Here is a 26,401-nt window from a genome sequence, read left to right as displayed (position 1 = left end):
TGAACTCCCCATTTTAGGCTTTTCAATTCATGTCCTCCCTGCCATGATAACTGAGCACTCTGAGGTGAGACAGGGGAGGCATGGGTGAGGGCTGTATGCAGAGAGTGTAAATTCCCCATGTGATCCTTGGTTTAAAGAAAAAGTGAAAGTGTTAATTGTTCAGTTGTGTCTGACTCTTTGTGACCCCATGGATGGTAGCCTGCCAGGCTCCCCGGTCCATGGGATTTCCCAGGCAACAATGCTAGAGTGGGTTGCTATTTCCTTCTCCAAGGGATCTTTCCAACCCAGGGATTGAACCCAGATCTGTGGCATTGCATAGGGGATTCTTTACTGTCTGAGCCACCGGGGAAGCTGGGATCCTGGGTAACAGGCCCCATAACAAGCATCTGAACAGTATCTTCTCTGCATTTTCTGCCAGTTAGAGTTTCCTGTTTCAGCAACTTATTCTTGAGCAGCCATAATACCCCAAGGGAGCCAGGTTGAAAGGCTATCAGTAGGACCGTTTGTTCTCAGAGAATTACGTCCTCATGCCTATTCAGAACTCAAGAACTTGAACTGGGTTGGGAGAGGTGAATAAGGAGGGAGGAGCAGAGAGAGGAGGAAAAGGGCTGTATTTACGCCTCGAACTAATTTCCAGGCCAAACTGAAATTCACTAACACCCTCTCTTGGAAAATGTGTCACCTCTGAGGGCTCGGATCTAGATTCTAACCTAAAGGGAAATGCAGATCATGGTTGAAAGGAGGCTGCTGAGAGGCAGTGACGTGTGCTCAGGGGAGCAAGCAAGCCCCTACTCTGTCCAGTACTTTCTCCTGGACAGATACTTTCTCTAAACCATCAAAAGAGGGAAGAACAGCACAGGACAGCAGATATTCTGTCTGTTGGACTGAAAACCTGCTTGTCTGGTTTTCTCCCCTCATCCAAACCAAACCAACCAACCAGTGAAATAGGGTGACCACCACCAAACAGGACAGAGGTTTATCCTGCCCGACTGCATAATCATTGTATTGATTTCTACAGGTTGACCTTTATTGCTTCAAGTCACTCAGGAGTGCCTTCAGGACTCCCAAGCAGGGCTTAGAACACAGGCCTGGTGGGCTTGACTGGGTGGAGAAGAAGCCACGCTTCCCAGGACCTGAACAGCTGGCAGCAAGAAAACCAGCCCTGTAGGCTCACGGGGAGCCAACCACTACTTTTCCTCGGAGGGTTTCTCAGTGTGAGAGAGAGACAGAGAGTTTGTGTGTGTGTGTGTATATGTGTATATATTTCCATTTTACACTCTCCTAATAAGCAACCTGCTTTGGAAGTGTGGAAGATAATCCATTAGCAACTATGGCGGAATCTATTTCCAGAGAAACTTCAGTGGTGTGGCAGTCATCCCAGGGACTGGCTGGCCACCCTGTGTGGAACGTGTGTGCACGTCACCTCAGGAAATCTCGCCACATCTGAGTGCCTTTTGGGCACCAGGGACTGGTTTTGTGGAAGATAATTCTTCCACAGCTGGGTGAGGGGGGAAGGAGAGGGGAAGGTTTAGGTGGTAATGTGAGTGATGGGGAAGGGGCAGATGTAGCTTCGCTTGCTCGCCCATCTACTGCTCACCTCCTGCTCCGCACCCCAAGAGTTGGGGACCCCTGCTCTAGGTTATTATTGGAGATGAGAAAATGGAATCGGGGATTTGAATGTATAGACACCACGTAGCCAATGTCTACACACTATCACTAGGCAAAGCTATTCTGCTGGAAGGTGATGAAAAAGAAGCAATTTTTATGAATAAGCACGTTCCCTCCTGCTCTAAAGACATTAGGGAGTCTCTCAAAGGATTCCTCAGAAGCTCTCTGTTTTCCCTTATTATTTTGCCTGATAAGCGCTGCCAGCAAACTCCTTAGGGGACCTGTGAGCAGAAGCCTCTCTGGCTCCTTCGTTAGCTATGAGAAAAGCCCCTGCGTGCAGTGGCCTCCCGGAGTGGAAGTGTCCCCGCGGTGTCTGGGAGCTTCACAGCATCCCCTGCAGAGGCGTGAAGAAGGCAGGCTTTCCTGACAGCCCACGGACACAGCACCGGGAAGACAGCAAACCCAGTCCCCTCCAGAGACAGAGACTCCTGCAAAGTGTGTTCCCTTCATATGCAGGAATAATATGGGTAGAAAACTTTTAGATCTATATGTAGGAGTGACAAAAATCTGTCACAAGTTGCAGCAGAGAGCCTTCCTCCATTCAGGCCTGGGCGCCTTCCACTGAGATGGTTGGAGGGGTTGATGGCACGAGAGAGAGGACATTAGCATTCACACTCTAGGTTTATTCCTTCCCTCACTGTTTTTGTTTCCTGAGTCCACTGGAGGTCTTCCTAGGAAATCTTCCCATTCAAAATCCTGCTCAAAACCAAAGAAGTCAGGGGCTGGATCGGGCAAGGTACGTACAATGGTTCCTTGTGGCACAAAAGAACAAACCTAGACTAGGTTTTCCTGGTTCTGGATCCAGGAGAGAAATTAAAAGTTTGAAAGGTGATAATAACATGTTAGAAGCACCTTATGACGGGGGACTTTAAATTCCAATTCAATTGTTGATAAAACTAAGCCCTGGAGTTGTTTTCCTTTGTCATCCTAACATCTTATTCTCACTCAGCCTAAAATCTTAGGCAAAATAGCCAAAAAGAAAATAGTTTTCAAAAACCTTAAAAAAAAAAAAGCAAAGAGCCCCATGAAACATGAGGTCTTGCAGCCTCAGTGTCTGTGGACTGAGTTTGGAGAGCTACACAATCATATCCAAGAGGGCAGTGATCTACTAGCAATACATTTTCAAGACAAAACCAACTCGACAGCTATATAGGATAGAATCACAGCCTCAGAATTCACAGGGTGTACAGAGTTTATGAACTGGTTGGAGAATAACCCCATGTTTAATTAGTTAACACACTGATGAGTGTCCCCATTTTCAGGAACAAGGAGGGACTCGAGCAAGACAGGAAAAAGTTGTTCCGGAAGCATCCTGTCCCCGGGAAGCAGCTGGTCATGGTGCTCTGCCCTGCCACACAAGCTTCTCTCTTGGGCATCCTTGCTCCATGTGGCCTTCTCTAGTTTGGGGCTGTCACTCAAATTGCCCCAACTATTTGTTAAAAATTTGGCACAGCACCCACCCCACTCTTTCCTGATTCTCTTCATCTTCTAGATAACCTGCAAATATGCGTCTGAGGTAAAAAAAACCAACCAACCAACCCACCCACCCTTGGAATCTTCCCAGAGCCAGGAGTGGCCAAGATCAAGGACACTGCAACAACATGAAAGGTGGGTTACCTGGGCCGTGCGTGTGTGCGTGTGAGCACACCTGTGCTCTCACATGAGTTCTGCCCCACCTGCAAATGACTCACCAGGCTGAGTCTGCTGGCTGCAAGAGATTTTCCCTTGATTCTTAACCCACAATGTTCCCTTCTAGCTGTTTGAGGTTCAGCCACTTTCAAAACACACGCACACACACACACACACACACACACACATATACGGCTTCTTAGTTCAAGACTGACCCTGAAAACATTACTGACATTTTCAGGTGGTGGATGTCCAGTAGCTTCCAGGGGCTTGTCGGTCTGTAATCCCAGACACCAGAGGCTGCTCAAAGCATGTGCCCGGGAGCTATTCTTTCTCTCCTCTCCCCAGAAGCCCTGCACCCATACACACAACATGCCGCTGAGCGTGTCTTCACCACAGGTGGACAAGAACGCCTCTTGGCATGTGAAGCAGGCGTATGAAAGGGGTTCCCATGACAGCGCTCACTGAATCATGGGGCGTAAGTCGAGAAGGTAAATTTGCAATTCATCATTTCATCTCCTCTTGTCTCGAATGTGATTCTTTTAAAGGCAAGCTGCATATACACTCTTTTACAAGCATTTTTTTTCTCATAACACACTGTATAGTCTCGTTCTCACAGACTATCCGAATGAGGATAAAATGATAATTTAAAAAATTACAATAGATTAACTGCATCCCTTGAATCACATTATATTTTTGGTGCATTAAAAAAGGAGAAAATTAAAAGCAACCAGCATAATAAATTCGGCCTAGAGGACTGTGTTAGTGACTGAAGGGTTAACACAGATTTGAGAAGTAGTTAAAAATAGTATCAGAGGATTATACATACAACAGTTTGAAATTCATATGCAATGCATTTTTTTTCCCCTTAAAAATGGCAAAATGTTTGGCAAATGTAAGCAAATGACTTGGACTGGGTTGGGTTTCACCGGCTCTGAGCGAAGTCAGTCATAGCCAGGCGAGACCCACTGCTTCCTGAGGTCATTCTGTGGGGCTGGTGGGGGAGGGGGGCACCCCCCGATGGGAGGTGCTGTGGGGGAGGGAGGTGCTGGCCCCCCCATGCCCGGCTCCCCACCCTGGGGCCCTCAGTCTTGAGAAATGGAAATGGAGCTGGTGAGAGGTGCCAATTACAGTCTCCAGCACGGATCACCCTTTAGCATCGCTGAGAGAACTCTGGGGCCTTGAACCACTGGTGTAGACGGGGTGAGTCGTCTACACCGTGGCCCCTATTGCAAAAGTTAGAGAGAGGAGCGGGTCTCCACTCCTCCGACTTGGGTGCCCCTCCACCCCCATGTGGACGGGCATAGGGTCTGTCACTAGTGCTTATCCTGGCAATGTTGTCAACCTGGGTGTTTTTAGTAGATTTTTTAATATATTCTGTTTGTTTTGTATGTGTATGTACATCCAGAAAGGTCCGTCCTCCGAGCTGGCCACCAGTGTTCCCTGAATTTGGCAGTGCCTGTTGCTTGCAGCTGTCGGCATCCTGAGCAACCACGAGGTGCCTTCCAAAGCAGACTCTGAGCCCCCAGGAGGTCGCATGTCAACCACGTGATCCCGCGCTCTCCTCATTCTGAATCCTGTCTGGCTCTGATTTTGAGAAAAGGACAAAGGTGCTGTGTATATGTGTGTGTGTGTGTGTGTGTGTGTGTGTATTGAATCTTTTTTTTTTTTTTTAAGAAACTTTTTTTCATTTTTTTTTTTTTCTTTAGGAAAAATGACCCTTGAAGGACTAATACAGAGTTCAACCCTCCTTCAGTCACTATAAAACAGACTCCATGTTCTCACACCACTCGTGATCTTCGAGGTTATAGATAAATTTTGTCCTATGTGTCTGGTTGGCGGGCACAGGGTCCCTCCCCAGATTGTCTAGGGTCAGAGTAGAGGCAAAGAACTCACTGGTGCTCAGCCCGCCCTCGTGGTTCTTGATGTATCGTTTATAGTTTCTCCGCAGGCACTGCCACGTGGTGGTGTAGAGCAGGAAGGCAAAGGACTTGAGCGCGATGGCGATGCTGACGTACAGGTATCTGTAGGCCACATTGTCGTAGAGGGCGCAGGCGCCTTGCTCCCCACAGAACGTGCTCCAGAACAGGCAGGTGGAGTCGATGCCGGCCCCGAAGATGAGCGGCGGGGGGATGAAGCCTGTCGGGGAAAGGACAGTTACTGTTCGGGCTCTGGTGGCTGGTCCGGAGGAGACAGAGCTCCCCGTGTGTGTCTGAGGGTGTCTTCCTACGGGATCCCAGGGTTCGTGGGCCACATTCAGTGGGTCTACAGCACAGTGGGGGAAGGACCCCGTCCGGAGGTTGAACTGCTTGGGTTTAAACCTCACCTCTGCCTCTTACTTCACAAACCTGTGCACACTATTTAACATAAAACCTTACTTCACACATTTCTGCCTTCATTTCCCCATCTGCAAAATGAAATTTTTTTATATCAGTATAATATATACTATATATTATATCAGTCCTTCTCAGATCACTGTGAAGGCCAACTCACTGAATACATGGGAAGTGTTTAGAACGGTGCCTGGCACAGAGTAAATACAAAATAAATGACAGATGATGACTGATGATATTGTCATCATCATCCATGGAGAGTCTGAGAAGAAACACAGTCTTCTCTGAAGGGAGCATTCTTGGTGTCGCTCAAAGAAGTGCGGCCTTGTAGAGGGAACGGTTAAGAGGCATCATGTTCGGTGTACTGTCCTTTTGCCCGGGGCTTCGTGTGCTCTTGAGAACAGGGAGTTGGAATCAGAGGGGAGCAGAAGGTGACAACGAGTGTACTGTACTTTCCTGCTGCTGTTTTGTGTCCCACTCTTTTGCAACTCCACGGACTGTAGCCCTCCAGGCTCCTCTGTCCATGGGATTTCCCGGGCAAGAATACTGGAGTGCATTGCCATCTCCTCCTCCAGGGGATCTTCCTGACCCAGGGATCAAACTCACCTATCCTGCATTGGCAGGCAGATTCTTTACCACTGAGCCAGCAGGAAAGTCCACACTATACCTTATGTGTGTGTATATCTACATATGTGCACACACCTATACATATGAAGGATGTATTCTCATACATGTATATATGCACACAGATATAAAAATATACATGTATATGTGGTTCAAAATGGAAAACATCCACATACACACTGACAGCTTTCCTTCCCCTAGACATTACCACTGGAGCAGAACACTTTTCTTTCTGAGCTGGGAACTGGTTTTAAAAACCTTCACAATAGATCATGTTATATCATGAGGTATCCCATCCCAGACCAATGAAATCAGAATATTGGGTGTGTGGCCTGGTCACTGGCATTGTTTAAAAAAAAAAAAATATTCCCAGGTGATTCTTGCCTCTTAGGAGGAAAATGTTTCATCTGTATTATGGGGAAGCAATGGACGGGGCATTAACACAAATTAATTGCTTTGGAAAAAATAGCATCCCCAAGGCCAGAATATGGTGCCAGTCAACTTCCTTGCTTCCCTGGTGGCTCAGATGGTAAAGTGTCTGCCTGCAGTGTGGGAGACCCAGGTTTGATCCCAGGGTTGGGAAGATCCCCTGGAGAAGGAAATGGCAACCCACTCCAGTACTCTTGCCTGGAAAATTCCATGGACGGAGGAGGCTGGTAGGCTACCATCCATGGGGTTGCAAAGAGTCGGACATGACTGAGCGCCTTCACTTTCACTTTCTTTCAACTTCCTTAAGAAGCAGGAAGTGATCCCTTGGAGCAGGTGGTGACAATTCCAAGATCCCTCTGCCGAGGTGTCCTGGTATCCTGAGTGTTCTTTCCAGCTCTGGACTGAGGTTCACTTTTGTACTAAGGAAGGTCTGCTGAGAATTTGGGGTCTTCCTCTGGGGCTCAGGGATAAAGAATCCACCTGTCAATGCAGGAGATGCAAGTTTGATCCCTAGGTCGGGAAGATCCCCTGGAGGAAATCACTCCAGTATTCTTTCCTGGGAAATCCCATGGACAGGGGAGCCTGGCGGGCTGCAGTCCGTGGGGTCGCAAAGAGTTGGACGCGACTGAGCACATGAGCACGTGCCGAGGATTTGATGAGCTATCAACTCTTCATCCAGAAAAATTTATCTACCCACAAAATCACATCCACATTTCAGGGGGTTCATGGACCCCTGAAGTCCATTCATGAGTGCCAGAACAAGGAAGGCTCTGTTATACCCACAGCAGAACCTCCTTTGAGGGGCCTTCTGGGAGGGAGGGGCTTAATGAAGGAAATGGCACTTCCTTGGGTTTTTTACTAATTGAAGTCTAGTTTTCAAATTTTTTAAGTAATTTTTATTGAAGTCTAGCTGATTTACAATGTTGTGTTAGTTTCAGGCGTATAGCACAGTGATTCAATTATACATATATTTCTACTCTTTTTCAGATTCTTTCCTATTACAGGTTATTATAAGATAGACTATAGTTCCCTGTGCTATACAGTAGGTCCTTGTTGCTTACCTGTTTTATACATGGTAATGCGTGTCTGTTAATCCCAAACTCCTAATTTAGCCATCCCCTTCTCCTGTTGGTGACCACAAGTTGGTTTCCTGTGTCTGTGAGTCCATTTCCTCGGTTTCAATGACTGGTCAGCGATGGGGCCGGGGAGGGCTGCGTGATCCTGTCACTGTTGACAGGTTGGCAGGCTTTCCGGCCAGGCCCAGGTGCCTTGGCACTTATCCTTAGCACCCCCCAACTCTGTCACTTACTACCCCCTAAAAGAAACCTCCCTAAGAAGGAATTTTCATTGAAACAGTATTTGACCTCTCTGGCAGCTTGAGTTAAAAAATGCCTAGCTCAAAATTCCAGACAACCTGCTCCCTCTTTGCAGCTCCCAAGTCAGGCTGGTCTTGACAAACGGAAACTCTCATTCCCGGCATTCTCTGCCCAGAAGGCTGCTCAGGTGTTTGAGGTCATTGTCACCAACCAGTGCGTCCTGTCTCAGTTCCCCAACAGATGACTTTTCTTCATTTAACTGGAAAATAGCCAACTGGAGGAACTGCCACGGCAACCACTGACAGACACTAGACACACCCCACGTTACTTAGGTAAAGAAATAGCTATCTGGAGTCCCTGCGGATTGTGGGTGGAGTTGGGGATCCACAGGACAAATCTGACCTGTCCTGTGGTCCAACGGGAGAGGTGGATCCATTCACCTTTCTATCTGTCAGAGTTCTCAGAGTTAGTTCTCATTTGTTCCCAATTCTCCTCCCTCCTTTTCTTCCTGCCCACCCATCACCAGGCAACAGGAAGCCAAGGCTATGACACCTCTGGAATAAGTTTTGCTGAGGGAAGGAACTGATGTTATTGGGGCTTCTTGTTCCAAATGCACAGGTGCCTAGAGAGTTGTATGCAATCCAAGTTGGGCAAGTCAGGTCGAATTTTAAGCACATACAGGAAAATTTCAATATAATGGAGCCATTCATTAATACTCGCTTAAATAAAAAAAAAACCCCTCTAAAGCACCAATAAGTAATAACTCCTTTTTGTACCTGTATCTGAGTGAAGATTTTTTATATTATGGAATTGTCTTAAAGTAGGGCATATTTCTGTGTGCTAGTGATGTCAATTTTATCCTCATCAAGCTCTACTATTGGATGACAAGACCCCGGGAAGTGTCAGAAATAGCCTTCAAACAGAAATGAGAAAGCTAAGTACCTAGCAAGGTTTTTCATCTTCTACTCAATATTTTGGAGAGCATTTGTGGTCAAGATGAAAGACCTTCTAACTTAAGGAGCTGAAATGCTGGGGTAAGTCACTTTGCCTATGTTTCTTGATCTTTTGAATGGAACTACTTTGACCTTGCCTGGTCAGGGTCAAGGTGAATACTGGTACGAGTGAGTGTGAGTGTTATACAAGGGTCTGGTCCCATATGGCCAGAACTTTGGCTCCCTTATTCATCTTGTACAGGGAATTTGGGGGTGATAGTTCAGAATAAACTTTTGGTTGAGTACCTTACAAGTAGAACCTCATAAATTTTATGAGAGTCCTTTAAGATTCCTGGAAAACAAACAAAAACAACTATTTTCTGCCAAGTTCATCTTTTCCTTTTTTATTGACTTAAAATGCTTTTCCAAAGAGGAGCTCTAGCTCACAGGTCCTGAGTTCCAGGCGTGCAGAGAATTTATTAGAGATAAGGCCCTTGCTGGATTTCTTATTTATAGGTCTTTGCCATTCTCAAATTCATCTGATTAGTGACAGAAGGGAGTCCCACTTGATTAATTTTCACAAATGGCCATTCACTGTTATGTGTTTATCATTCAGGGCAGTGCATAGAAAAGCCCTGTAAAGATGCTAGCTCCCCAGATGGCAATGGGAGACTGCTACAGAGTGACGACTGGGACAGTAACTGCAAGTGTGCTCAGATGCTAAGTCGTGGCCGACTCTTTGCGACCCTGTGGACTGTCATAGCCCACCAGGCTCCCCTGTCCATGGGATTTTCCCAGGCAAGAATATTAGAGTGGGTTGCCACTTCCATCTCTAGGGGATCGTCCCAACCCAGTGACAGTAATTACTGTCTATTAACTGCCCCCCTCACCCCTGCACTGCATGGGGTGTTCTCCATACATCACAACCCCCCCCACGCACACCTCCCTTTTTATACCTATAGAGAAACAGATGCTGAGAGGTCATTTCTCCCAGGCTTGATATTTCAAAACCTCCAATCCAATCATTTCTTTCCTACAAATTTAAAGTTTGTTGATTTGAGGAGAAGATTTTAGAGCTCTTATCAGGGCTTTCCAGGCCTACAGAAAATATATTATTTACCCTTCCACTAAGCTCCTGGGAATAACTGGCTTGTGGAAGCCTGGTTTTGAAGCTTTCAACAGGGGTTCTGATCTTTGCAGTTGATATGGTATTTGGGAAAGCCCTTCATGGAGTGGGCACTCAACAAATCTGGTTCCTTTCCTGTTTTTTTTGGCTTTTCATTTGGATCAATGAAAATTCATCTCCTTTTAAATTCTCATCTCTGGAGAAAGACTTGCAGAACACCCTTCAAGCCAAAATTCAGTGACTAACCCCCAACTGGCAGGATCCTTTACTTCATGAATAAGACATTTTTGGAGGAAAATCAGAGGGGGAGGTCACATGGGCAAGGTGTATATTAGTACCTACTTCTGTTACGGTCTCAGCAAGGAGAAGGCAGGTGATGATAATGATGAAGTATTTCCTAGAAACTGTGTGTTTTAAAGGAATGCTCTCCTCCTTGGTGCCTGCAGGAGCAGTCCTCTCCCCTTTGTTCTCTTTTCTTCATGTGTTTCCTTGGGGGGAACTCGCAGATTCAGTAGGCATTAACCAAGGTCCCACCACTGGGACATTAGGAACCCACCATATGTTGGGGAGGGTATCCGGAAGCTTAGAGCTGTTACTCGTTATTACAGAGAATATTAAAAGGATTAAATCTTACTTCCCATTATACTCGGGCTCAAACTGCAGCTATATTTCAATGCAAAAATTGCAGCATCGCTTAAGGAAATTGTCTCTGTTTTCCTGAAATCTATTAACAGAGATTAAACCTCCGGGTCTTATATTTTGGCTACTTAATTCACTCCATGGGTTGAAAAGGCCAGGCTTAGTTATACTCTTTGCTCTAAAATTAAAAAGTGAGCGGAAAGCTTTTGTAAGAAAAATAAATTCACATTCCTTTATGAAACAAAATGGAAGCTACAAATTACTCTGGCATTTACATTTCAAAAGATATCCATTCCTCTCCCAGCTTACCTGCCAAGACTTGAATTCACCATGGAACCTCTATTCAACCTGGAGGAATTACTGTTATGTCCAGCACTAGCTAGAAATGGATGTTGAAAAGAATGTTCTCCTGAAAGGATTAATGAGTTTCTCTGTTTCAGTGATGCCAAGAAAGAGACTGGACTATTGATACTGCCCAGTATCGTCTGCAGATACCTGACATTCACTTTTCTTAAATCCGAGAAGTTGAGAGGAGCTGCTCTATTCTCATTTCATTCCTGGCTGCCTTGTTAAACTCACTGAGGCTCAAGGAGCTTAAATTACCTGCCAAAGGTCTCATGCTCAGTAATGGCAGAGTTGGACTCAAATCCGGTATGCCTAACTGTAGCGAGGTCCATGACAAATATGTGGTGTCATCTTAGCATTGGTCAGGACATAGATCCTGGGTGGTACAGGTCCTTTAGAAAGTTAGATACATCATCGGTGCTTACTGAGAAATGGAGTACTTTCACATCAGTAAGCAAAGGAGGGCACTGTCATCAATGGCTGCAGCCACTCCCAATGGTGAGCCCCGAGGGACCTCAGGAAGGAATGAATACCTGCCATCTAGCAGCCATCAGACTGCAGCCACTCCCAGTGGTGAGCCCTGAGAAGACTAAGGATGTGAAAATTCAGGATACTGGCCCAGATAGCTGAGGTATATATCAAAGGAATGATTTCAGTGAGCCCAGACTCATATCTTCCCATACAGAGAAAAGCACTTAACTTGGGATATCTGGTTTTCTTTAACAATAATATTTTGATGTTCAGACTACCTACCCTTTGCTGCAAAACTTCTATATAACCTGGCTCCTTCCCTCACTTCCATGGAGCAGTTCTCTCAGAGTTACTTGAGATGCTGTCTCCTGGACTTGAAGTCCTAAAAATTCCCACTGAATAAAACATAACTCTCAATTTTTAGACTGTGAATATTCTTTTAAGCCCACAGGTCCTTTAGGAAGTTAGACACATTGTTGGTGCTTAGCAAAAGTTTGCTGAATAAATAAATGTGGAGGTGAGTGGAAGGAGTCTCCCCTCACATTCCAGACATTGTATCCTGCACCCCACTATCCCACAGCCACTCCTCTGAAGTTTCTGGCAGGCTGGGCCTACTTCTTCCAAAGCACTCATTCAACATGTTCATTTCTCCCACATGCCTGTAGAAATTCAAGACTTCACAATGGGAGCTCAACAAATGTTGGATGAACCACACAAGGAGCTTCTAAGACCCACGTCTCCTGTATTAGTTCACCAATGACCCAAGACCCAAGGACAATCTGCTCAGGAATGACCCCTGCATACAGAAGTGCACCCTGAGGCTGATGGAACCCAATGATCTTTGCCCAGCTTGTTGCTCTGGAAAACCAAGAGCAAGCATTTGTGTAGGAGAGGTCATGGTAGTGAATCCAGTCGAATTTGGTGTAACATCTGCGGCATGCAACAGACCCCCCCAGGAACAAGATCAGACCCTTGAGTGGATGTTATGCCCACACCCAGAGAGAAAAACAGTGACCAGGACATTTGCATAAGGATGAAAAAGGGTGGATTTGATTACATCAGGCGTTCCACTTTGAGTAAGTCATTCGTTTACTCTGAACCTCCTGACCCTTTATCCAACTCTGTCCTCTTCCACTCAAATTCCACCACTGTCCTGGGTGACTTGAACTTCTCCATGGACATGAGCTCTCACTCAGGCCTTTCAATAACTCATTCTCAACGTCAAGGATGTTCCTTTCCTCTCTGGGTTTTGTCATTTCTCAGAAATGCTCCACCACCTCAATCTCAAAGTCAGACAACAAAGCTCTGGCTGCAGATTCCAACTCTTTTTTCATGAACTACTACATCCAGCTCCTACGTGCCCTTTCTCTGTTCTTTCTCCCTTCTCCTAGCTTACCTCTTCCTTGTCCAGCTCAGGCACCATGGCCAGTCACATTAGCCCTACTGTGACCACCACTCTTAATTTCTTTGCTCCATACTCCTTCTCACCCACCATTGATATCACCAACCACATTACTGCTTTTACTCCAGGGCTCCCACAGACTATGTAGGAAGCTCTTGGTGCCAAGGTGACCTGACCCCACCACAGGTCTCTGTCCTTTCTGACAACTCCTTTCTATCAGCATTTAAAACAACAAGGGAAGATAACCTGCATTCACTTCTGGGTCTTTCCCTCTTTCTTTACACTTCTCACAGCCAAGTATCGGCAAAGAGCAGTCTCCCCAAGCTGCCCCCACTGCCTCAAGCTCTGACCCACCAAGGGTGGTGCATCAAAGACCTGCACAGTCCAGTATGATAGCCACTGGCCACACGCAGCTACGTAAATGAAAATCATCAAAAATAAGGAGAAACCAGTTTACAGAAACCACATTTCAAGTGCTCCACAGCCCCATGTGGCATAGACATGGAGCACTACCACCACTGCAAGAAGGTCTATCGGATGGTGTTGGTCTATGCCACTCCCAAAAACTTGCTCCTCATTCTGGTCCTCCTGCTTTAAGAAATAGTATCTCCCATGTACCACATGATCCAAACCTTTTATAAGGCGCTGTCACTGTGGATTCCCCCTTCTCAGATGCTCCAGTCTGTACACTTCCATCCAGGGACTAAGCCTTGACACTTTCTCCTCTATCCACATCTCTCCATCTTAGCAGCCAGCATCCTCAGCATGGTTCTCCATCAGCTCCTCTGTTACACCAGTGGCTTAATATTCAGTTTCCACATTCTCTATGTGGCAGACAGTGGGCCTTTCTAAAAATGCACAATGGATCTTATCCCCATGTTAAAGTCCATCAACGACTTCATTTGACTTGGGGATAAAGGTCAATCTTGTCAACAGCACAGCTACTCTTTCTGATCGTGTCCTTGACAGCCATCGCCTCCAGCCACAAGGGCTTCCTGCAGCCCCCAAACACGCTTCAGCTTTTGTTCACTTCCAGGGTTTTCCTCCTTTAAGTCCCTCCGTCTAAAGCACTCTCTCCTTTTTGCTAGCAAGGTAACTCTTCTGCATTCTTCATGCTTCAGGTTAATATCACATCCTTTCACCCACACTCCTGTTCCCAACCCCAGGCCAGGCGGCTCTCCCACACATCCATCCTACACCTCTACTGACTGCTTCTCCAGTCTTATCACACTGAACTGTGATGTCCTCACCATCACCCATTACCCAAGCGGGGCCAAGCACAAAGCTTGACAATGTCTTGAAATCTGATTTCTCGGTTGGCCCTTCATTAACTGTAATGGTGGTTAATCTTATTGGGTGCTGCAGGAAATGGAATCGGGCCCAGTGCAAAGACTTCTCTGATAAGCCACTTTTAATTAAAAGATGAAACTGTGGCATATCCTTCTAGAGTCGTTTTCTAAACTCTGATGTGTGACCCAGTTGGACAATACAATCAATATAGTTGGTCATGACCCACTATTTTAAAAGAATGAAATAGAATAGAAAATATCAGAGCACATCACACATATTAAGGGTGAATATTTTTCATGAAATCTTTGCTTCAGTTGTATATATGCATATGTATGCACTGGGCCACAATATGAAGTTTATCTCTTGCTGTAGATTATAATCACAGAAGTTGAAAAATACTCGTTTAGATAATGTTTGAGCTTTAGAGCAACATACAGTGATCTTAATGGTGTCACATTACACATGCTCTATAATTTTTCATTTCTGTCTTCAAGTGTCCTATAATTTTCATTAACTTTTCAAAAACAACTTGCAAATTTTTCTTATATTTTGTGTTATCAAAATTATTCTGAAGGTTATTTTTTACTCACTATGTTGAATCCTCAGCATGTGTTTAGAGGTACAGAGACATCTGTAGTAACCCCATAAGTGGAGGGCTTTTTGATTCTCTGCTCAACTCCTCAAGGAATTCCCTAAGAGGAATGCTGGGCTCACTTACCTGGGTATGGTCCATGGAGCTCTGAGCACATTAGATGCTCAATGTCAGTTTGTTGAGTGAATATGTATGTAGAATAATAGTAGTGAAAGTGAAAAAGTGAAAGTCACTCAGTCGTGTCCGACTCTTTGCGACCCCATGGACTATACAGCCCATGGAATTCTCCAGGCCAGAATCCTGGAGTGGGTAGCCATTTCCTTCTCTGGGGATCTTCCCAACCCAGGGATCAAATCCAGGTTTCCTCACTGCAGGTGGATTCTTTACCAGCTGAGCCACCAGGGAAGCCTGCATGTGGAATGGTTTCACCATTTTCAGAAATAAGGGTCTCCAACCTGCTACCTGATATTACACATTCATCTGTCCATCTACCAAACCAGGGTGGAATGGGGGGCATCACCACACATGCATTTTCTATCCTCCCAATGATGAGAGAAAAAACCCCACCATAAATAGTACCCTGTGTAGTTAGCTCTAAAAGCCAATACGAGTTCTAGGAAGGCCTAAAATGTTTTAGTTTGAATTACAGTTGAACTCGTTTGCACTGGGTATTATCATACCTAGAGCATTTCTATTTTCCATGAACCAGAAATAAGACAAAGACGTTTAACATTCTCCATTTATACCAACGATGTGGACTGACAGTGATTAAGATTCCCAGGTCTTGTCACGGACATGGCAAAAGAGATCACAACCTTGATTGGAAGTTACTTGGCTACAGGCAGAGATAGGGCAGATGTCAAGTATTTTCCATTCCCCAGGGAGGACCTTATCTTATTAATGGATTTAAGGGTGAATATTTTTCTTTCACATAGCAATTATATAGAATGTAATCTCATTATGAAAGTAATAAACATATATATTTATCATTCAAATTTTAAAAATGAATTTAGAAAATATCATTCATAGCCTCAATATTCAATTATAATAGCTGATACCATTTTCTTATCTAGCTTTCCTGTATTTTCCCCTATATATATCCCTGGTAGGTCAGTTGGTAAAGAATCTGCCTATGATTCAGGAGACCTGGGTTCGATCCCTGGGTTGGGAAGATCCCCTGGAGAAGGCAAAGGCTACCCAATCCAGTATTCTGGCCTGGAGAATTCCATGGACTGTATAGTCCATGGGATTGCAAACAGCTGGACACGAGTGAGCAACTTTCACTTTCATATATACTTTAAAAACATTTGCATATACAATATAGACCTCCTTTTCCCCCTCCACTTATCATGTACCCTTTCAAGGTTTATCAGTATTTTTCTCTCCAGTTTAAAGGGGGTACATAAATTGTACTGAAATTAGAACCCATAATGGATTTAATTCCCTGCTGATGGATGTTTGAATTGTAGCCAATTTTTCACTTTTATGAATATTTTTATACACATTTCTATAGTTAGTCTTTGTGCTCATTCAGGTTATATACTATTTGGGATGAGAAATTTTTACTCTGAAGGTATAGGCCATGGTTATCTTCCTTTCCATTTTTATCACTTAATGTCCATTAAGGAGGACCACAGCTTTATTATTCAAGAAGAAGAAATGTCATCCTATCTTGATCTTGGCCTTGACAAAGGGAGTTCATAAAGCAGCAGTGTGGTCCACAGGGAGAAGGTTTATCTGATTGGCTTTTCCAGCTTCTCCTCAGCTGGTCCCAGCACTCCAGGAGAACCATGGGCTATTCCCATTTTAGAAAATGGCAGGTTAGACGTAGTTCCTTCTGTCCATACCAAACCATGGAATATAGGCACTATAGCATGAAGGTCATATTTGCCTTGTCCTAGAAACCCAAGGTAAATAAACTAAATCAGTTTGGAAAAATTTAAAGGATGCAAAGTTTCCATTTGGGAAGCATTATGAAAATACCTCTCTCCCCCAGCAGGCAGCCCCATAAATGAAGCATTTCACAAGCTGCTCATGGATTGCTTAATGAGGGGGCCAAATAATATCATCACATTCTTTTTGGTTCCTCGCTTTTCCTCCTTGTGCCAATGAAAATTCAGGGTGGCCTGAAGGCACAGTTAATATCAACAAAAACCCTGTGATATCCAGGGAGTGTGCAAGTTTAGGTCTAAACCCTGAACAACATTTAACAGACTTTTCTCTTGTTCACCAAAATTAAACTTCATAAGAAAAAAGACAACTCAAGGGATGATTGCAGTGATATGTACTCACCTGGTCATGATTCCACTGATATATGTACTCACCTGGTTATAAGCATCTGATTCACTATTGAGGGAATAAAGAAAGAATACGTACCCAACAAACGGAGGAGGAGAAAAAGAACTCCCAGGGCGTAGGATTTGAGTTCAGGGCTGACTGTCCTACATGCAAAGAGATGAAGAGGAAAAAAGAAAAGATTCTTATCGCTTCACTTTAATTAACAGACCTCAGAGTCATCCGCTGCTGTCCATCAGAGCCCTTCCTTAGAAAATTATTAATGGTTTTGTTCTTTTGCTTTTTTCACCTTCCCTGCTGAAAGTCTGAAAAATCACTGCAACTGCAGGGACAAGATAAGTTTAGGAATTTAGCAGTGTTTTTTTATTAACTAAAACTAGTCATTTGAAGGATGGAATGCAAATTTGTTCCCAAAGTCTTCATTTAAAGGCATTTTGCACTTGCCGGCACAGGGAAACATCTTAAGTCGGTGGGTACATGTATCAGAGGAATTATCAGTGGGGAAGGCAGTTCCCCTTATGCTACACAGATAGGCCAGAACCATAAACACATTTGTCATTCTGGCATCACTTTGCGAAATCAACCAGACTAGCGTGGGTTGGTTCCCTAGATGGACAACTTGTGAAACAGTCCATTCATCTATATCCAGCTTTGGTACCTTTTAAACTGGAAAGGTACCTTTATTTGGCCTTCCCAGGTGGCTCAGTGGGAAAGAATCTGCCTGCAGGAGATGTGGGTTTGATCTCTGGGTCAGGAAGACCCCCCCAGGAGGAGGAAATGGCAACCCGTCCCAGTATTCCTGCCTGGAGAATCCCATGGACAGAGGAACCTGGTGGGCCACAGTCCATGGGGTCACAAAGAGTTGGACACGACCAAGCGACTAACACCCACACAGCTTTATACAGTCACATGCCTTTGTTCTGAACTGACTCAGTGTCCCTGGCTTCGGTTTACCCACAGCAGCCCCTGAGCACGATCTTTTCACACATTTTCTAGAATATTCTCACACTGTCTGGTTTAAGAGTGACAGCAGAGGGGGTTTGGGAATGATGACTGATTCCAAGCAGGGAGGCCGTCACAGCTCGTCACAGACCTCCTCTGTTAGGCCTCCTGCTCTTGAAACCAGTACTGACTCAGTGCTGTTCTTCTCTCCTTGAGGCCAAGGACTGTGTGTGTCTCATTCATCATCAGTGTGGTGTGTGACACTCAGCATATGCTGAGTGAAAAAACAGAAACAAACCAGAAATCAAGAGGCCGGGGACTTTTCCTAGTGGTTTGGTGCTAAGAACCTTCCAATGCAGAAGTCGCAGGATCGACCCCTGGTCGGGGAACTAAGATCCCACAGGCCATGGAGCGACCGAGCCTGTGCACTCTGGACCCCAAGCACCACAGCTAGAGGGTCTGTATGCCACAACGAAAGGTCCCTCATGACACCACCAAGACGTGATGCAGCCGAATACATATTGAAAACAAAGCCCAGTGCTGGCCCCCGCGTGACTTGTTAAATAGCCGGCATCCTCACACCGGTGCCTGTCCTGAGCGCTGCTGTTGGCAAGTACGCTTCTGTCTGGAGTGAGAGTGGAAGTGGGCCCACTGCCCTGGGATGGGACAAGGGCTGGTGCCCATAATCCAGGCTGTGGCTCTGACCGTCTGTGCCCTTGTGTCTGCCTCGAACATCTGTGATGGCGCACTGGAGTGGGTGGCAACAGAAGACGCTATTACCCTGGACTCCTCGAAAAGCAAGTGGGCACGTACCTCCAGCTGGCCCCAGCGGCATGGAGCTATGAGGTGCACAAGGCCCGACCTAGGTCATTTAGGCCATCTGTTGCTGGTCCACTGAAAAGGAGTCACAGATTTCCTGAAAATCTCCAAGAGCTGTTTATCAAGCTGAGACTTGGACATGATTCAGGTTTCAGCTGACTTTCTGGGTTTGGTCTGCAGCCACAACTGCTGGGCTGGGTTTTTGCAGCAGAGTCAAGGGCAGAGAAAAAAAGGGGACTGCTCATTGCTAAAGGCTGTGAAGGTCATTTTTCTTGCTTTTTGGTGCCTTTTGTGTGTCAACGGGTACAATACAACTTCATGGGAATTCCTAGTAACAAAAATAAGGCAGCCACCCCAAACCCATGCCTGAGATCTGATGGGTTTTGTCCAGTGCATATTATATATAATCATCCTCCACATATAATTTAAATTCAATAGTTCATTTCATAAACACTTCTCACATTCTTAAGAATTTTCATTATTCCACTGAGCTGTGGGACTATAATTTAACTCACTATTCCAATTCAGATTTTTCTGCTATTATAGTTAACACTATAATAAAAATCTGTCTGCATTGAGCTTTTCTTCTCACAGAGTATTTTCTTAACATAAGTGGCAAGGCATAGGGTTACCCCACAAAAAAAAAAACAAAAACAGAAACCTGAACGTTTTTATGGCTCTTGAACTCATATTTGCCACCTTGCTTTTATGAAAGGATTAATATGTTTCTCAACGCCACCAGAAATATGTGACTTTACCTGTTTTGTTAGAGCCTTGCTTACAAAACTGGGAGTGAATTTTTAAACATTTTTTCCAAATTTAACAAGTATAAAATGGCAATTTGCTATTGCACCATTAATGCTCCTGCACATTGAAAAAGCGTTGCTAATGACTTTAGAACATAAGTACTTTGTATAAATCCTTTTCCTTGTGAATTATAACCAAGATCAGGAAATGCAGTAGACACACAGAGGCTAGATAAAGCAGCTGATGTTACATCCCAGGGCTTCCCTGGTGACTCAGCGGTAAAGAATCTGCCTGCCAGTGCAGGAGATATGGGTTCAGTCCCTTGGTCAGGAAGATCTCCCAGAGAAGGAAATGGCAACCTACTCTGGGATTCCTGCCTGGGAAATCCCATGGACAGAGGAGCCTGATGTGCTACAGTCCCTGGGGTCACAAGAGTTGAACACCTAGCGACTTAAACAACAACAAAATGTACATTTGTACAGGCTGTATCCAAGCATTTCATTCCTACTTTTATCTCCAGCCCTTGGGATTGAATTGGTTTGTTTAGATAACTGCATCCTGGTAAGATGGATCTGTGCTTGGCACCACTTCCTCTGTTAAAGATGGTCGCCAGACATGAAGCCTGCCTCTTCTGGGTTCCTCACACAAATCTAGATAACTTTGCAACTGTGTAAGTTACTCAGAAAATTACCCAATAATTCACCTTTGAGACACCTCACCCACCCCCCCAGGATAGTTCTTGAGAGATGGGGAAACAGAGATTATTGGGTGACTCTCTCCAACCATCCGTCTGTTCAAAAGCAGTCACAACTTGCTTCCATGAGCCACTCAGCACTGCATCACACCTTGTCAATGACCCGTTTATATCTTTACAGAGTTTGCACACACATGGTCTCAGCAGGACCTAGCCCACTGCAGGAGGCAGGCAGGACCATTGACATCACCTCCAGTTCCAGATTCAGAAACCACTGAGCCCAAGGTCATACTACAAATCAGTGCCCTGAGACAGGAGCCAGACACAGGGACTCGGCTATTCCCATGCCATTTTCATTTCACTCCAACAGTGTTGCTCTTTGCAAATGTCAATAAGAGACCGCAGTACCTTTCAAAATTACCTGCAGAGTCTGTTTCTGGTAGGACATGAAAGTGCAGTGTTTTCTCTTGGGCTGCGCTTTCTACTTTTGGAGTGAAAGTTGAAAGTGTTAGTTGCTCAGTCATGTCTGAGTCTTCGCAACCCCACAGACTGTAGCCCTCCAGGCTCCTCTGTCCATGGGGATTCTCCAGGCAAGAATACTGGAGTGGGTGGCCATTTGCTTCTCCAGGGGCTCTTCCCAAGCCAGGGATTGAATCCAGGTGTCCTGGATTGCAGATTCTTTCCTGTCTGAGCCACCAGGGGAGCATTCAGAAACCACTGAGCCCAAGGTCATACTACAAATCAGTGCCCTGAGACAGGAGCCAGACACAGGGACTGTGCGAGGTTTTTGCTACGAGGTTTCCATCACACATAACTGATTCCCACCAGCCTAGGGAAGCTGGCTTGCAAGACTCATACAGTCCCCAGAGTTCTGATTTCTGGGAGAACTGCGAACACACAGCAGGGAGGGAGGCGGCGCGGGGCGGCTGGTTCTCCGGTCCCTGGGGCTATGCTTACCTGATGAGGATGATGACCGAAGGCGTCTGAGCCATGGCCCCGATCATGCTACAGACACACATCACACACAGGAAGGTGAGGAAGGCCTCTTGACACCCGGGACTGGGGCATTTTCCAGGAATCACGGTCGCGTTCTCAGGCGGGATGGTCATGAGGCATGCACAGCCAGTGAGATTCTGGAAGGGAAGCAGTCAGCCCTGTTAACTGGGGCTATCTCCCCTCTCCAGATCTAAAGCCATCCATCAGCTGCTCTGTCACAGCCTGATTATGCATTCTGGAGCATTTCAATAATTAGGCCTGAATCAACGAGTTGGCTTTTTTGAAGGAGGCTGCAAAACACATGCAAAATAAAGGAATATTTATGGGGAGGAGAGCTGATTTCCCTGTCTCCTGTGTATTTCATTTCTATGCCCCAGAATTCCTTGATAAGCCCACACCGTAGACAAACGTGTTGCCCCCCCCCGATACATTAGAGAGGAAATCGTGCTTCCACAATGTGATAAAACACTGCCAAATTAACAATGTAATCACTTGCCAATTTGTCCTCTCTTTTGTGCAGTTATAATTACACTGAAGTGTATTAAAGGAAGTAAATCAGGTAACTTGCATATGGTTGCTGGTTCGTTGCCCACTATGGCACCTGGAACAAAGGATGTGCACTGTCATGCGTGAAGTTGCTGGGCTCATGGGGCCGTGAGAGGGTGCTGGCTAATGGGAGGCTTCTCGAAAGGCTGAGAAAGCAAAGAGGGTGCAGAGATGGCAGGGAGCTTAGAGCGGATCGTGGGGAGCGAGCTGGAGACCAGCGAGATACATTTATTAATATATGATCAGAGAGAAGAAAGCCAAGCGGCTGCATTCCATTTGATCTTCGGGTGGATTCTTGCCCAGCTGCCCCGGCTCCCCAGCACGGTCCTGGCTCACGCTCCAGAGGAATTTCTGATGGCGAAGGGAGGAGCAAGGGCGCAGGGAGAGGCAGCGCCAGCCAGCAGCCAAGCCAATTAAGGTTCGATAATAATAGTGCAGAGGTCTTTAATGAATACAAAATGAAAACAATCATAAATGATTCATTGCTTTTCTTTCCGGGGCTGCTTGGCTCTCAGAGCACACGCCGAGGTAAATCCTCCTGAGGGTCAAACAAATCCTCTTTGGTTTTTATGTGCCCCCTCCTCAGCCCATATCCCATCCTTGTACCTCTCCTCCTCCCTCTCCTTTTCTTTCCCCGCTGGACTTAGCAGATTGGGGCTTTTCTTATTCCATCAAGCGACGTGGGATGTTCTCAGGGGTGTTCAGTGCCTGCTCCCTCCATCCTGTATGACTGTGCCCCACAAGAAGCTTTTACTCCTGGGAAGTAGGGGCAGACACAGGGTGGGGCTGGACCCCTCTTCCTAAACCATCTGCCCACCGCAGGTGCTTTTGTATAAATGGCCCCATTACAGCACCCAGGGGCATCTCCCGTTGTTCTGTGAAAGGTGCTGAAGCTCAGCCCCTCTGTCTCTTTGCATACATCTCTCCCCAGAGAAATCACAGATCTTCTTCAAAACTGAACGCTGACATTTCATTTGGCTGCAAGGCCTCCCCAGTCACCCCCATCTGAGCTGGCACCTCCCTCCACGGGGACACACTCCTCACCCCATGGCAGAGACCCCTGCTACCCTTCTGGAGGAGACCTTAAGCTCCTGGGATAAGAACGTGTCATTTCTGTGATCTATCAAGCACTGTCTTATAGCACAGGGCTGAGACGCAGCAGAGGAAACTCAGCAGGTGGTTTTAGGATGTGAATGGGAACAGATCTTCCTCTACTTTTATCAAGAAACAGGGCTTCTCCCTGAAAGAGCCAATTCATTGAAAGAGTCCCTGATGCTGGGAAAGATTGAGGGCAGGAGGAGGAGGAGGTGACAGAGGATGAGATGGTTGGATGGCATCACCAACTCAATGGACATGAGTTTGAGCAAACTCTGGGAGATACAGAAGGACAGGGATGCTTTGCATGCTACAGTCCAAGGGGTTGCAAAGAGTTGGACATGATTTGGTGACTGAACAACAAACAAGGGCTTCTCCCCAACTCAAATTGAAAATGCCACTTGTCTCCCATCTGAGGAGAGGAAACTGATCCTTCCTCTTCCCACACCCTGAACGTTGAAGCTAAACATTTCCGGCTGTTCATGGTCACTACCTCCATGCTCTTGACTCACTCCAGCTGGCTTAGGTTCCTACATGCAGCGATCAGATCAGCTAAGCTCACCAGTGACCTCCACAGTTGACCCCTCCATCCACTTTCGTCTCCCTGGGGCCCCTTGAGTGTGTGCCTGCAACCCACTGCCTTTGTGGCTTCCACGGCTCACTCTCTGGCTTCCTTCTTCCCTTTTGCATTTTCCTTGCTGGCACCTGCCCCATCTCCTACTTGAATATGCCGGAGCTCCCTGGGGCTCTGGCCCAGGCTCTCTTCCCTTCTCGCCCTGCACTTTTCCCTAGATTGTGTTACATCCATGTGCTTTCTGATGGAGCTTCCCAGGTGGTGCTAGTGATAAAGAACCTGTCTGCCAGTGTAGAAGATGTAAGAGATATGGGTTAGATCCCTGGGTCAGGAAGATCCCCTGGAGGAGGGCACGGCAACCCACTCCAGTATTCTTGCCTGGAAAATCCCATGAACAGAGGAGGCTGGAGGGCGACAGTCCATGGGGTCACGTGGAATTGGACACGACTGAGTGACTCAGCATGCATGCACACGCTTTCTGATGACTCTGGTAAACTTCATCTCTAACTCACACCCATCCCAGACCCATCCAGGATGCCCCTTCCTAAGCCTCTGAATGTGCTGAGACATCAACACCAGCTCCAGGATGAGCGCCCTGCACAGGATTCTGCGCTGGCATCTTGGCATGACTCTACCGTCCCGGGCGGGGATCCATCTCCTTAGGAGTCCCTTCCCTGCATGGATGAGAGCTGGACCAGAGGAAACACAGGAGAGATTTGTGAGGCAGGGGCTAGTACTCTCAGATGGTCAGACATGGGGACAGACAAACGCAGAGGTGCCTAGAAGGAGCCGGTTGGCCCTACCATCCCTGTGCACCCACCTTCTTTTCTGACCACCCTGCTGACAACAGAGGCCCTGTGCCCACCTCTACTGACCTGGATGCAGTCCTGCTGATGTCCCTGAGTGCCCCCTTCATCTCACTGAGCAGCCCGCTGAGCACAGCTTCTGGGGAATTTCCCATAAGCCTCAACCTGCCCATCTGAGCTGATACTTCTGGGGGTGTGGTGACTTTTCTCCAGTCCTTCATCTCACTTCTTCCGGATCCCAATTCCCCAACTCCACCATGCTCACATAAGATCTATTTCCTATATTAAACCCTCTACTTCCAAAAGACTCATGGGTGCTGTTTTCCTGACCAAACCCTGACAGATATATACACTCCCAGCCCCCATCTCCTTTTCCTCCACATCTCTTACCTTAGAAATGACAAACTCTACAGAAACACGATGGTAAATTCTCAACCTCCCCCGTACTCCTATGTCAAACTCTCCTCGTGACCATGAGGCTAATAAGGACAGAGACCACTGTGGTTTTGATTCCTGACTTATCCTTAGCTCCAGAGGACAGTACTGAATGAATGAATGAATGAATGAACCCTCAAGATCTGTTCATTTTACCATATCCTAAACGACCAGACCACCTGACCTGCCTCTTGAGAAACCTGTATGCAGGTCAGGAGGCAACAGTTAGAACTGGACATGGAACAACAGACTGGTTCCAAATAGGAAAGGAGTACATCAAGGCTGTATGTTGTCACCCTGCTTATTTAACTTATATGCAGAGTCCATCATGAGAAATACTGGGCTGGATGAAGCACAAGCTGGAACAAGATTTCTGGGAGAAATATCAATAACCTCAGATATGCAGATGACACCACCCTTATGGCAGAAAGTGAAGAAGAACTAAAGAGCCTCTTGATGAAAGTGAAAGAGGAGAGTGAAAAAGTTGGCTTAAAGCTCAACATTCAGAAAACGAAGATCATGGCATCTGGTCCCATCACTTCATGGCAAATAGATGGGGAAACAGTGGCTGACTTTATTTTTCTGGACTCCAAAACTACTGCAGATGGTGACTGCAGCCATGAAATTAAAAGATGCTTACTCCTTGGAAGGAAAGTTATGACCAACCTAGACAGCATATTAAAAAGCAGATATATTACTTTGTCAACAAAGGCCCATCTAGTCAAGGCTATGGTTTTTCCAGTGGTCATGTATGGATGTGAGAGTTGGACTATAAGGAAAGCTGAGCACCAAAGAATTGATGCTTTTGAACTGTGGTGTTGGAGAAGACTCTTGAGAATCCCTTGGATTGCAAGGAGATCCAACCAGTCCATCCTAAAGGAGATCAGTCCTCGGTGTTCATTGGAACGACTGATGCTAAAGCTGAAACTCCAATACTTCGGCCACATGATGCGAAGAGCTGACTCATCTGAAAAGACCCTGATGCTGGGAAAGATTGAGGGCAGGAGGAGAAGGAGACAACAGAGGATGAGATGGCTGGATGGCATCACCGACTCAATTGACATGAGTTTGAGTAAACTCCGGGAGCTGGTGATGGACAGTGAGGCCTGGTGTGCTGCGATTCATGGGGTCGCAAAGAGTCGGATATGACTGAGCGACTGAACTGAACTGAACAGAAATGACTAAACAACAAAGACAAAATATCTCTCAAACCCTGCCCTAGTTCAAACCACCCCCGTCCCTCTCTTTTTGGTCCCTCCTGTAGCCTATGAGGAAAAAGAGATTTGGGGCTGCGGTCCTGAGAACCACAGGGACTCAGAGAGTGCTCAGGTATGAACAGGAAACAGGCCCAGCCATGAGGGGCTGGCTTAGAACTCAGACCTTGGGAACTGAGTTCTGACTCTCATAGCCTTAGAACTGTGATATGATCAGTACGCTTTGAATGAATTGTGTGAGCTCTGTTTGGTTTAACGAGTACTTTGTAATTGGAACCTACACCCAGTCTCAGATTTCTGCTCTGTACCTAGGCTATGGCTGAACTATATTCCATTTACCATAAGAAGAAACTGCCTGGACCTCCTCTGCTCTGAGATGTGAAAATCCCCTTCTGAAGAGGGTCTTCCCCAGATCGGGCCTGTGATCATGGCCCTACTGGAA

General features: G+C 46.1%; 1 protein-coding gene across 2 annotated transcripts in view; it reads right to left on the bottom strand.

The window, feature by feature from the left end:
- The window catches only part of SLCO3A1 (solute carrier organic anion transporter family member 3A1), a 370,079-nt gene that overhangs the window by 4,939 nt on the left and 338,739 nt on the right, over window positions 1–26,401 (bottom strand). Inside the window, exons 8-10 of one of the 2 annotated variants that reach the window (XM_043489412.1) lie at window positions 21,251–21,426; window positions 17,173–17,237; window positions 5,194–5,436 (exon numbers count right to left, since the gene is read on the bottom strand). In XM_043489412.1, coding sequence (XP_043345347.1) covers window positions 5,194–5,436; window positions 17,173–17,237; window positions 21,251–21,426 — 484 coding nt within the window. Of the gene's footprint in view, window positions 1–3,970; window positions 5,437–17,172; window positions 17,238–21,250; window positions 21,427–26,401 lie in introns of those variants that run through there. The other variant, XM_043489411.1, reaches the window with a different exon arrangement.

Source organism: Cervus canadensis, chromosome 17 (genome assembly GCF_019320065.1).
Source record: "Cervus canadensis isolate Bull #8, Minnesota chromosome 17, ASM1932006v1, whole genome shotgun sequence".
NCBI lineage: Eukaryota > Metazoa > Chordata > Mammalia > Artiodactyla > Cervidae > Cervus > Cervus canadensis.
Note: the sequence above shows the minus strand (reverse complement) of the source record. Positions and strands in the feature narration are given on the sequence as shown.